This window comes from Oncorhynchus mykiss, chromosome 1 (genome assembly GCF_057628025.1).
Source record: "Oncorhynchus mykiss isolate SJ-2025 chromosome 1, ASM5762802v1, whole genome shotgun sequence".
Lineage (NCBI taxonomy): Eukaryota > Metazoa > Chordata > Actinopteri > Salmoniformes > Salmonidae > Oncorhynchus > Oncorhynchus mykiss.
In genome coordinates, this window is record NC_143022.1 from 87901785 (window position 1) to 87913783 (window position 11999).

General features: G+C 45.2%; 1 protein-coding gene across 1 annotated transcript in view; it reads right to left on the minus strand.

The window, feature by feature from the left end:
- The window catches only part of LOC110522386 (golgin subfamily A member 7B-like), a 20674-nt gene extending 10131 nt beyond the window's left edge, over positions 1 to 10543 (minus strand). Inside the window, exons 1-2 of the mRNA XM_036987540.2 lie at positions 10400 to 10543; positions 663 to 788 (exon numbers count right to left, since the gene is read on the minus strand). Of these exons, the coding sequence (XP_036843435.1) occupies positions 663 to 788; positions 10400 to 10411 (138 nt within the window). The 5' untranslated portion in view covers positions 10412 to 10543. The remainder of the gene's footprint in view (positions 1 to 662; positions 789 to 10399) is intronic.
- Positions 10544 to 11999: the final 1456 nt, after the last annotated feature.

Here is an 11999-nt window from a genome sequence, read left to right on the forward strand (position 1 = left end):
TCCCTATGTCCCCTCCCCCCTCCCTTATACCCCACCTTCCCATGTCCCCTGTCCCCTCCCCTATACCCCACCTCCCTATGTCCCCTCCCCCCTCCCTTATACCCCACCTTCCCATGTCCCCTCCCTTATACCCCACCTCCCTATGTCCCCTCCCCCCTCCCTTATACCCCACCTCTCTATGTCCCCTCCCTTATACCCCACCTCTCTATGTCCCCTCCCTTATACCCCACCTCCCTATGTCCCCTCCCCCCTTCCTTATACCCCACCTTCCCATGTCCCCTGTCCCCTCCCCTATACCTTACCTCTCTATGTCCCCTCCCCCCTCCCTTATACCCCACCTTCCCATGCCCCCTCCCTTATACCCCACCTTCCTATGTCCCCTCCCCCTCCTCTATACCCCACCTCCCTATGTCCCCTCTCGACTCCCCTATACCCCACCTCCCTATGTCCCCTCTCCCCTCCCCTATACCCTTTCTCCCTATGTCCCCTCCCCCTCCCCTATACCCCACCTCCCTATATCCCCTCTCCCCTCCCCTCTCATCTCTTGGACATGAGATGTGTCACACAGGCGTGTGTGTGTGTGTGTGTGTGTGTGTGTGTGTGTGTGTGTGTGTGTGTGTGTGTGTGTGTGTGTGTGTGTGTGTGTGTGTGTGTGTACTCACCCTGCTGTCCAGCTCAGAGGGGAACTTAGTCTGGAAGCGACAGGTAGTCCCTTGGCTGTAGTCTCTCTGGATGAACACCTTGGTGGCTACAGACACACTGTGTCTCAACTCCTGTAGGTTATGGAACTATGGAGAGAGAGAGACAGAGAGAGGGGAGAGACGGGAGAGAGATACAGAAAGGGGGAGGGAAAAAGGGGGAGCGAGAGAGACAGAGAAGGGGTGAGAGGCAGAGAGGGGAGAGACGGGAGAGAGAGATACAAGGGGGAGGGAGAAAGGGGGAGCGAGAGAGAGAGAGAGAGAGAGACGGGAGAGAGAGACAGAGAGGGGGAAGGAGAGAGGGGGAGGGAGAGAGACAGAGAAGGGGTGAGAGGCATAGAGGGGAGAGACGGGAGAGAGAGATACAAGGGGGAGGGAGAAAGGGGGAGCGAGAGAGAGAGAGAGACGGGAGAGAGAGACAGAGAGGGGGAAGGAGAGACAGAGAAGGACAGAGAGACAGAGAGGGGGAGTGTGAAATAAAGAGGGGTAAGGGAGAGAGGGAGAAGGAGAACATCCAGACAATGCAGTACAGTCCCTTTAATGTCTCTCGCAGTGGCTGCAATCGCCTCTCCCTCCATCCCTCCAATCCATCTTTCCCTCCATCCCTCTCTCCCTCAATCTCTCTGCCATCCCTCTCTCCCTCAGTGGCTCTAAATATAATTTTGACTAACACTAACATGCCTCTCCCTTCGTCCCTCTCAAAGCTGCATTTGTACAACAGTAAACAGGCCACTACTCATGAATGTATCATCTCTGCATTATTTCAAGAGGAAAAGAGAATAGAGGGGGATGAGAGGAGGAGAGGGAGAGAGAGAAGAGAGGGATGAGAGAAGGAGAGAAATAAGAGGGGATGAGAGGAGGAGAGGGAGAGAGAAGAAAAAAGGGATGAGGGGAAGAAAGGGAGAGCGAGAAGATGGGGATGAGAGGAGAGGGAGAGAGAAGAGGGGAATGAGAGGAAGAGAGAGAAGAGAGGTAGGCTCTGACAGCCCTCAGTCAGTCCCGTGAGATTAGTCTTTCTTTCTCAAGCTCAAGTTTTTCTTCCTTCCATCTTTTTTTCTTCTCCATCCTTCTGTTGCTTGTTTACCACAACAAGCGTTCTTCTTTTCATTGTGAATGAAGAGGTAGATACAGGAATTTGGAATTTGAATTGCATCAAATACAAAAGATCTTATGAAGCTTAAAATGGAAACTGTAAATGGTATTGTCAAGCTGCATACTACAGTTGTAGTTCAGGATATTCACATACTTGATGATAGGAATCTGTGTACCATTCCAATTGATTTATTTGCATTTTATTAGGATAGCCATTAGCTGTTGCGAAAGCTGCAGCTACTCTTCCTGGGGTCCACACAACACAGGAAACATGACACAATACAGATCATTTAAAAAAAGAACAGATCGAGGACAGAACTACATCCATTTAGAAAAACACCCATAGCCTACATATCAATACACACAGAACAGGGGAGAGGCGTTGTGCCGTGAGGTGTTGCTTTATCCGTTTTTTTTAAACCAGGTTTGTTGTTCATTTGAGCAATATGAGATGGAAGGGAGGTCCATTCAATAATGGCTCTATAAAATACTGTACGCTTTCTTGACTTTGTTCTGGATATACATCTTGAATTTGTTCTGGATATACATCTTGAATTTGTTTTGGATATACATCTTGAATTTGTTCTGGATATACATCTTGAATTTGTTCTGGATATACATCTTGAATTTGTTCTGGATATACATCTTGAATTTGTTCTGGATATACATCTTGAATTTGTTCTGGATATACATCTTGAATTTGTTCTGGATATACATCTTGAATTTGTTCTGGATATACATCTTGAATTTGTTCTGGATATACATCTTGAATTTGTTCTGGATATACATCTTGAATTTGTTCTGGATATACATCTTGAATTTGTTCTGAATATACACACAAAAAGTTCCATTTTGGTTTCATCTGACCAGAGCACCTTCTTCCACATGTTTGGTGTGTCTCCCAGGTGGCTTGTGGCAAACTTTAAACGACACTTTTTATGGATATCTTTAAGAAATGGCTTTCTTCTTGCCACTCTTCCATAAAGGCCAGATTTGTGCAATATACGATATGATTGTTGTCCTATGGACAGAGTCTCCCACCTCAGCTGTAGATCTCTGCAGTTCATCCAGAGTGATCATGGGCCTCTTGGCTGCATCTCTGATCAGTCTTCTCCTTGTATGAGCTGAAAGTTTAGAGGGACGGCCAGGTCTTGGTAGATTTGCAGTGGTCTGATACTCCTTCCATTTCAATATTATCGCTTGCACAGTGCTCCTTGGGATGTTTAAAGCTTGGGAAATCTTTTTGTATCCAAATCCGGCTTTAAACTTCTTAACAACAGTATCTCGGACCTGCCTGGTGTGTTCCTTGTTCTTCATGATGCTCTCTGCGCTTTTAACGGACCTCTGAGACTATCACAGTGCAGGTGCATTTATACGGAGACTTGATTACACACAGGTGGATTGTATTTATCATCATTAGTCATTTAGGTCAACATTGGATCATTCAGAGATCCTCACTGAACTTCTGGAGAGAGTTTACTGCACTGAAAGTAAAGGGGCTGAATAATTTTGCACGCCCAATTTTTCAGTTTTTGATTTGTTAAAAAAGTTTGAAATATCCAATAAATGTCGTTCCACTTCATGATTGTATCCCACTTGTTGTTGATTCTTCACAAAAAAATAAAGTTTTATATCTTTATGTTTGAAGCCTGAAATGTGGCAAAAGGTCGCAAAGTTCAAGGGGGCCGAATACTTTCGCAAGGCACTGTAGATTGTCACAAGCCTGGGACAATCCGCGGTTCCAGCTACAAGGTCGAACCGCGTCACGGGCAGCGTTCAAGCCCTCAAGGAAACCCCGCTAGCTTGATAGACAGCTAACAGTGGCAAGTTATGCTAGCTGCTACGCCAAGCAGCTCATCAAACCCTTGGTCAGCAGGATCCCTGGACAGATTGCAGCGGTTCCAGCAACGGATTACCAACCGCGTTGAGGGATCCAAACCTAAAAGGTAGCTAGCTAGTATCCAACACTTTTTCAGAAACTTTCCAAACTTTCCAAAACAACAAACCGAGTTCTCCCTCATTCCGCATTTATAAAAAAAGCATTCATTAATTCATCATGAATACAGAATAAAGTTCTGAAGATCTCATTGGCTTAGATTTTTTCCTTAGCCAATCAGCAGCTAAAGTCAAACATGTCTAATAGAAGTTACATCACATCATGCACAACGCTTGTCTTTTTAAAACAGGTTACATGGAAACAACCAAAACGCAGACTAGTTACAAAACACCCCCCCCCCCCCAACACACACACGAACAAACAAACTCCCCCACACACACAAACGCACACACTAATTCCATTATTCCTTAGAGGACTGATTGGAGAGAACAATTAGACTATTAAATCATTACACGGGGCTTCTGTTATCTGGCTCGCTCCCTCCCTCCACCCTTCTCTCCCTTCATCCCTCTCTCCCTCCATCCTTCTCTCCCTTCATCCCTCTCTCCCTCCATCCTATTCTCCCTTCATCCCTGTCTCCCTCCACTCTTCTCTCCCTTCATCCCTCTCTCCCTCCATCCTTCTCTCCCTTCATCCCTGTCTCCCTCCACTCTTCTCTACCTTCATCCCTCTCTCCCTCCACCCTTCTCTACCTTCATCCCTCTCTCCATCCCTCTCTCCCTCCACCCTTCTCTACCTTCATCCCTGTCTCCCTCCACTCTTCTCTACCTTCATCCCTCTCTCCCTCCACCCTTCTCTACCTTCATCCCTCTCTCCATCCCTCTCTCCCTCCACCCTTCTCTCCCTTCATCCCGCTTTCCTTTCATTGGCCTCACCTTCATTTCCTTCCCTTCTTCCTCCCTGTTTTGTCTGCCCGACTGCCTGTCTGCCCGGCTGCCTGCCTGTCTGCCTGTCTGTCTGTCTGTCTGTCTGTCTGTCTGTCTGTCTGTCTGTCTGTCTGTCTGTCTGTCTGTCTGTCTGTCTGTCTGTCTGTCTGTCTGTCTGTCCGTCTGTCTGTCTGACTGACTGACTAACTGTCTGACTGCCTGTTTGTCCCTGCCTATCTCTCTTTTTCTCCCCTTCTCCCTGTCTTAATCTCTCCCTATCTCTCTCCCCCTCTCTTGCTCTCTCTCTCCCCTCTCTCTTTCCCCTCTACCCTCTCTGTCTCTCTCACTCCACACACGACACAGACATACACATTGTTCCGAAAGGGTTCTTTGTGCACTCTCTCTCCTTTTCAACAACCAGCTTGTTCTGACTGCTTTCCTCTGGATGTTAGGCCTCAACTCAGAATGGTTAAAGTAAGGGTTAAGGTTTGGGATAGGCTTAAAACAAACAAACGTGCAACCTTTGGAATCAGAGACAGATGCTTATGCTTGTCCACCATACCCGTCCACAAAACCCTTGCAAAACAGAAACCTACGTTTTCAGACATGGATGGACGTCGATTACTGACTTGCATCATGGGTGACCTGGCTGCTATTTGAGCTGCATTTGAGACTCCAGTGGGTGATGGTTACAAACGGCAGCAGCCTGTTCACATTAAATATGTCATGGATAATTGATGGGTCTTGGACATGAGATGTGTCACCTGTGTGTGTGTGTGTGTGTGTGTGTGTGTGTGTGTGTGTGTGTGTGTGTGTGTGTGTGTGTGTGTGTGTGTGTGTGTGTGTGTGTGTGTGTGTGTGTTTGATGGACCACCAGAGAAAATCCGCAGGGCTCTGCCATCCCCTCGAAGGCCTGGAAACACAACAGACCAATCTGACAGCTCAGTGTTCGGCTCCACTGCCTAACTTACATGGTCAGAAACCCTATCTCACGCTGGGCTCCACAAACCAGTGGGTCTGACAGAACACAGAATACAGTCTGACAAGGCCTAGGAGTCTCTGAGCAACAACTGTGCTTGTTACAGTGGACAGCAAAGACCTTGACACCCCCCTCCCCCACATACGCACACACAAGAGCACTAACCAGCGGGCCAGGTCAGAGAGTGGGACCGCCTGAGACAAAATACCCAAACTAACATATTGTATACTACATACTTACTGAGTTTATACTACATACTATATACTATTAGTTCAATTTAGTATACTGTAAACAAACAGTATCCTTTCAGTTGAGTGTACTAGCGCTTTGCCTGTCTACCGGAAGTTGATGCTGTTGCTATGCAACCTCTTGCTAGCTTGTTAGCATAACAAATTACAAACTAGACATTTTACGACTTCGGGTATGTTATTAAATTCAATCTGGAGTGCCAGAGTGAGCTCAGAGTGAGCTCTGGGCCTTCGTAATTTCAGAGCGTTGTCAGATTGTCAGCTTGTAATTTCAGAGCATTGTCAGATTGTCCGTTTGTGAATTCGTAGGGTTCAGAGCGGACACTGGATGCTCTGGCTACACTCAGACGAGAGTGCTCTGAAACCAAAGTAGATAACCAGAGAGAATTTAGAAATGCACCCGAATCTCCATTGAGAACGTACAGTGACTTTACCACTTAGCTAAACTAAGAATGACAGGAATAATCAAGTCAATAAACGTTGGGTAGTTAGTTAGATAGCATGTAGTTAAAATACTGGCAAGTTATGTATTAGTAGCCAACTAACGTTAGGTAGCTAGCTAACATACTGTTGTAATGAAATGCTATCCGTTTCATAAGGAAAGCATAGCCAACAAATTGTCAGTCAATGTAACTTATTTGAAAAGTCATTACTTTATGACATTGCTGAACATTTTGTTAACATTTTTCTAATTCATTAAAGCAATACATTTGTATCCGCTCTCGTTGAACATATTTCCGCCATTTTCTTTAAATCTGAAAATGTTGTGAAGCCATGCCCATTTTCTGAAGAATTGCATTATGGGCCCTAAAAGCACGGAAATGGGCCCTAGTGTCCACTGCTTGTATAGATTATGGGCCCTAGTGTCCACTGCTTGTATACATTATGGGCCCTAGTGTCCACTGCTTGTATACATTATGGGCCCTAGTGTCCACTGCTTGTATACATTATGGGCCTAGTGTCCACTGCTTGTATACATTATGGGCCCTAGTGTCCACTGCTTGTATACATTATGGGCCTAGTGTCCACTGCTTGTATACATTATGGGCCCTAGTGTCCACTGCTTGTATACATTATGGGCCCTAGTGTCCACTGCTTGTATACATTATGGGCCTAGTGTCCACTGCTTGTATACATTATGGGCCCTAGTGTCCACTGCTTGTATACATTATGGGCCCTAGTGTCCACTGCTTGTATACATTATGGGTCCTAGTGTCCACTGCTTGTATACATTATGGGCCCTAGTGTCCACTGCTTGTATACATTATGGGCCTAGTGTCCACTGCTTGTATACATTATGGGCCTAGTGTCCACTGCTTGTATACATTATGGGCCTAGTGTCCACTGCTTGTATACATTATGGGCCCTAGTGTCCACTGCTTGTATACATTATGGCCCTAGTGTCCACTGCTTGTATACATTATGGGCCCTAGTGTCCACTGCTTGTATACTTCTTATTTAGGCAAATGTAGTATGACATCCTTTACCTTTAACCATTCCAAGTTCTATCTATACTGTGACCAATAAACATACTACATACTCAATTTAATTGACAAATAGTAGGATTAATGCAGTTAGTATGAGTATTCGAACACAGGGCTGAGCTGAAGCCTCACAGACATACAGTACCATAGGCTGTGCAGCTCTGCCCTCTACCCACCTGTAAAGGGTACAGCTCTGCCCCCTACCCATCTGTAGAGGGTACAGCTCTGCCCCCTACCCATCTGTAAAGGGTATAGCTCTGACCCCTACCCATCTGTAAAGGGTATAGCTCTGACCCCTACCCATCTGTAGAGGGTACAGCTCTGCCCCCTACCCATCTGTAAAGGGTACAGCTCGGCCCCCTACCCACCTGTAAAGGGTACAGCTCTGCTCTCCACCCATCTGTAAAGGGTACATTTCTGCTCTCCACCCATCTGTAAAGGGTACAGCTCTGCTCTCCACCCATCTGTAAAGGGTACAGCTCTGCTCTCCACCCATCTGTAAAGGGTACAGCTCTGCCCCCTACCCATCTGTAAAGGGTACAGCTCTGCCCCCTACCCATCTGTAAAGGGTACAGCTCTGCTCTCCACCCATCTGTAAAGGGTACAGCTCTGCTCTCCACCCATCTGTAAAGGGTACAGCTCTGCTCTCCACACATCTGTAAAGGGTACAGATCTGCTCTCCACACATCAATAAAAGGGTACAGCTCTGCCCTCCAACCATATGTAGAGGGTACAGCCCCCACCCATTTGTAGAGGGTACAGCTCTGCCCACTACCCATCTGTAGAGGGTAGAGGAGTCTGAACAACATCCCAGGACACTAAGACTGTGTCCCAAATGGCACCCTATTCCTTAGTGCCATAGGTCTTTGGTCAAAAGTAGTGCACTAAGTAGGGAATAGGCAGCCATTTTGGGTCACAGTCTAAGCCCTGCACTGGTCAAAACGCCAGTTGGTTAGAGCGTGGCGGTAGCATCTCAAAGGTTGAGGGTTCAATTCCTGCAAGGATCACACAACAAATGCATACACTCACTACTGTTTGGGTAGCAGTGTCTACTGAGTGACATGTACCTGCTTTATTTTAATTAATTAATAAACAATTTATCAGATTAGTGGTTAAAAGGATAATATTATATGCCATCATACAGTGACATCAGACAACCAGGACAGTCATCACAAAGTGACATCAGACAACCAGGACAGTTATCACACACTGACATCAGACAGCCAGGAAAGTCACCCCATCAGACAGTGACATCAGACAACTAGGACAGTCACCCCTTCACAGAGTGACATCAGACAACCAGGACAGTCACCCCATCAGACAACCAGGACAGTCATCACAAAGTGACATCAGACAACCAGGACAGTTATCACACACTGACATCAGACAGCCAGGAAAGTCACCCCATCAGACAGTGACATCAGACAACTAGGACAGTCACCCCATCAGACAGTGACATCAGACAACCAGGAAAGTCACCCCATCAGACAGCGACAGGCAAACAGTCAGAGCACATCCCTGCTGGCATTACAACTTGCTAAAAATAACACAGCCTCACACACCCGCAGACACACACACACACACACACACACACACACACACACACACACACACACACACAGTTAGTTAGAGGAATTTGTTTGTGAACGGTGTGTGTTTGTGTGTGAGTTGTTGATGCTGTTAGAGGACACAGCATCACAGCACATCCAGGCTAGGGAATATTGGCAGCTACAATCCAGATGATTTAGAAATGAGTGTTGAAATCCTGTTCAGATTACTTAGAAATTAGTGTTGAAATCCTGTTCAGATTACTTTGAAATGACTGTTGAAATCCTGTTCAGATGATTTAGAAATGAGTGTTGAAATCCTGTTCAGATTACTTAGAAATTAGTGTTGAAATCCTGTTCAGATTACTTAGAAATTAGTGTTGAAATCCTGTTCAGATGACTTAGAAATTAGTGTTGAAATCCTGTTCAGATTCCTGGTGTGACCAACCTGGTGTTGAACACAGATGATCTACACATTTCAAGACTGTTTACAACCACTGAGCAAGAGCCAAGTCTGCACAAGTCCTCAGGTTTTAGGCCAGGTTACTCTTTAGGTTTTAGGCCAGGTTACTCTTCAGGTTTTAGGCCAGGTAACTTTTCAGGTTTTAGATCAGGCTACTATATAAGTTTTAGGCCAGGTTACACTTCAAGTGAGTATGCTTCATCTTCAAAAAAGTATGAAAATGTATGCACTCAACACTGTATGTCTCTCTGGATAAGAGGGTCTGCTAAATGCCTAATATGTAATGTAAAATGTAATGTAAAATGTCTAACCCAGAATCTCATTTAGAACTCAGCCAGCTCTGCATAGTAATGTATTAACATTTCCAGAGTATGCATAATATAATGAGAAATGTGACCACACACAAGCACGCACCCACACACAAACACACCCACACACACACACTCACACAGACACATATTTGCCTCTGTCCATTTCCAGAGTATACATAATATAATGGGAAATGTGACCACACACACACACACACACACACACACACACTCACACAGACACATCTTTGCCTCTGTCCATGGTGCTGATCATTATATGGTGGAGTGACCTCTAGGTGCGTGTACCCATCCGACCAACCAAGTTGGAGTCATGGAGGGGCACAGACATACGTTCAAGAAATGTAGCCTTGATCAAGATTCATACATTGATATGCGCCTTGGATAACGGAATTGACAGTTACTCTTTCTTTGACATTCGGAACATACAGTGGTCTACCGGTGAAAGAAAAAGAGCTACTGTCTTTATATTTGGCCGATAGGTAAAATATTATGCAGTTTGCTGCCCGCTGCCTTCTTGCTCTTGATCCCCGTTTTCCGCCGTGTTAAAACGACCCTCCCGCCACCGAATGATACAGTGCACCAGGTGTTGGCTACTTCGTTGTTCTTCCAAACAGCCCGTATCTCCTCGGTTGAATCAAAGGCACAGCAAGGATAAACTGCATATCGCTATCAGACGAACCAAATGAGACAAAATCAACCTTCCATTCCGTTTCTCTCACAATTAGAAAAAAATATATACATTTCCATTCATTATTATCCACAAGAACGAAGACGTTAAATTAGCCGAAATTGTTACCTCAGTCGACATGTTGCCATGAGACGGTGCAGGATCTGTCCCGTGCTGAAATCTTCTGCTCTTGGGACTGCGCGACTCGAGCTTCGCGGGAGGGCGGGAACGCACTAGCGAGGCTCGAGCGTGTGTCGTGTATGTGTGTGTGTGTGTGTGTGTGAGTGAGTGAGTGAGTGAGAGAGAGAGAGAGAGAGAGAGAGAGAGAGAGAGAGAGAGAGAGAGAGAGAGAGAGAGATGATCTGGGGTGAGTGGTTGGTAATTGGGTCATTACAAAACGTGGATAGTTTATAATTATACCAATGATGGAGAAGAAAGAGAAGTTCTGAGATATGAAAGAGCAGACACGATTCTTCAAAGAAAGGATGCTGTGTAACAATATATCACTGATTCCTCTGTGTAAAAAACAGAGATCATTTTTCTTTTACCCTTTGTGGTTTCCCACGTTTATTAATAATTAATAGGAAATGCCTGCTTTTCCATCCTTCTCTCCATCCTTCTCTCCATCAGCTGTAAACAACAACAACCATTATCTCCTGCTGTTTCCTTGATAACTCAGTCAAGCACAAAGACTGAGAGAGAAACTTGAGGCAACAATCATCAACAATCAACATTGCTGTGTTCCTGTCGAATTGGACTGATTTGCAAGTTCTCTCTGAAAAATGTAGTTCATTTAATCTGATTTCCATAAGGTTCCATGACTTTGTCCACATCTGAACACGCAAAAAACATTTAGATGATTTTCATTACATTTTGGGTGTTATATTTACCTTGTGGTGTTCCCTTTGACAGGTCATTAGAAATGAATGGGTGAGACTACAATTCGTGTATGAAATTGAGTTCAGGCACATGCCCATTCATCAGATGGACACACTTCCTCTCCCAGACCCCCACATGATAAGGTATGTAGATGGTGACAGAAAACACAAACTTAGCTTCCCCTTCTTAGCTTCCATCGCAACCCCCATGGGAACCTTTCCCCAATATAATCTTTCCCTGAGGGAACCCCACCTGTTGGCATTCTCACAAACAATTACAACATTGTTTCAATAATATATATAACTTTTCTTGCAGCTCTGGTATATAAAGCTTTATTGAGGCATTGCTCACAATTCATTCTGTGGCAGCACAATGACCAAACGCTATACTGTATGTGAGGCTCTTGTGTAACGGCATTCGAGAGAAGAAGGTGAGGACCAAGGTGCAGCGTGGTACGTGTTCATAATTATTTTAATAGAACACTGAAAATACAAAAACAACAACGTGAACGAACGAAACCGAAACAGTTCTGTCTGGTACAGATACGAAACAGAAAACAACTACCCACAACTCAAGGGCGAAACCAGGCTGCCTAAGTATTGTTCTCAATCAGAGACAACGATTGACAGCTGCCTCTGATAGGGAACCATACCAGGCCAAGCACATAGAAATATAAACATAGAATGCCCACCCCAACTCACCCCCTGACCAACCTAAAACAGAGACATACAAAAGGAACTAAGGTCAGGATGTGACATCTTGATCATATCTTTGATCATGACACTAGTGAGGAGGAGAGTCCTTGTTAAACTTTGACACAAAGTAGTCTGTGATAAATAGCACAATATGT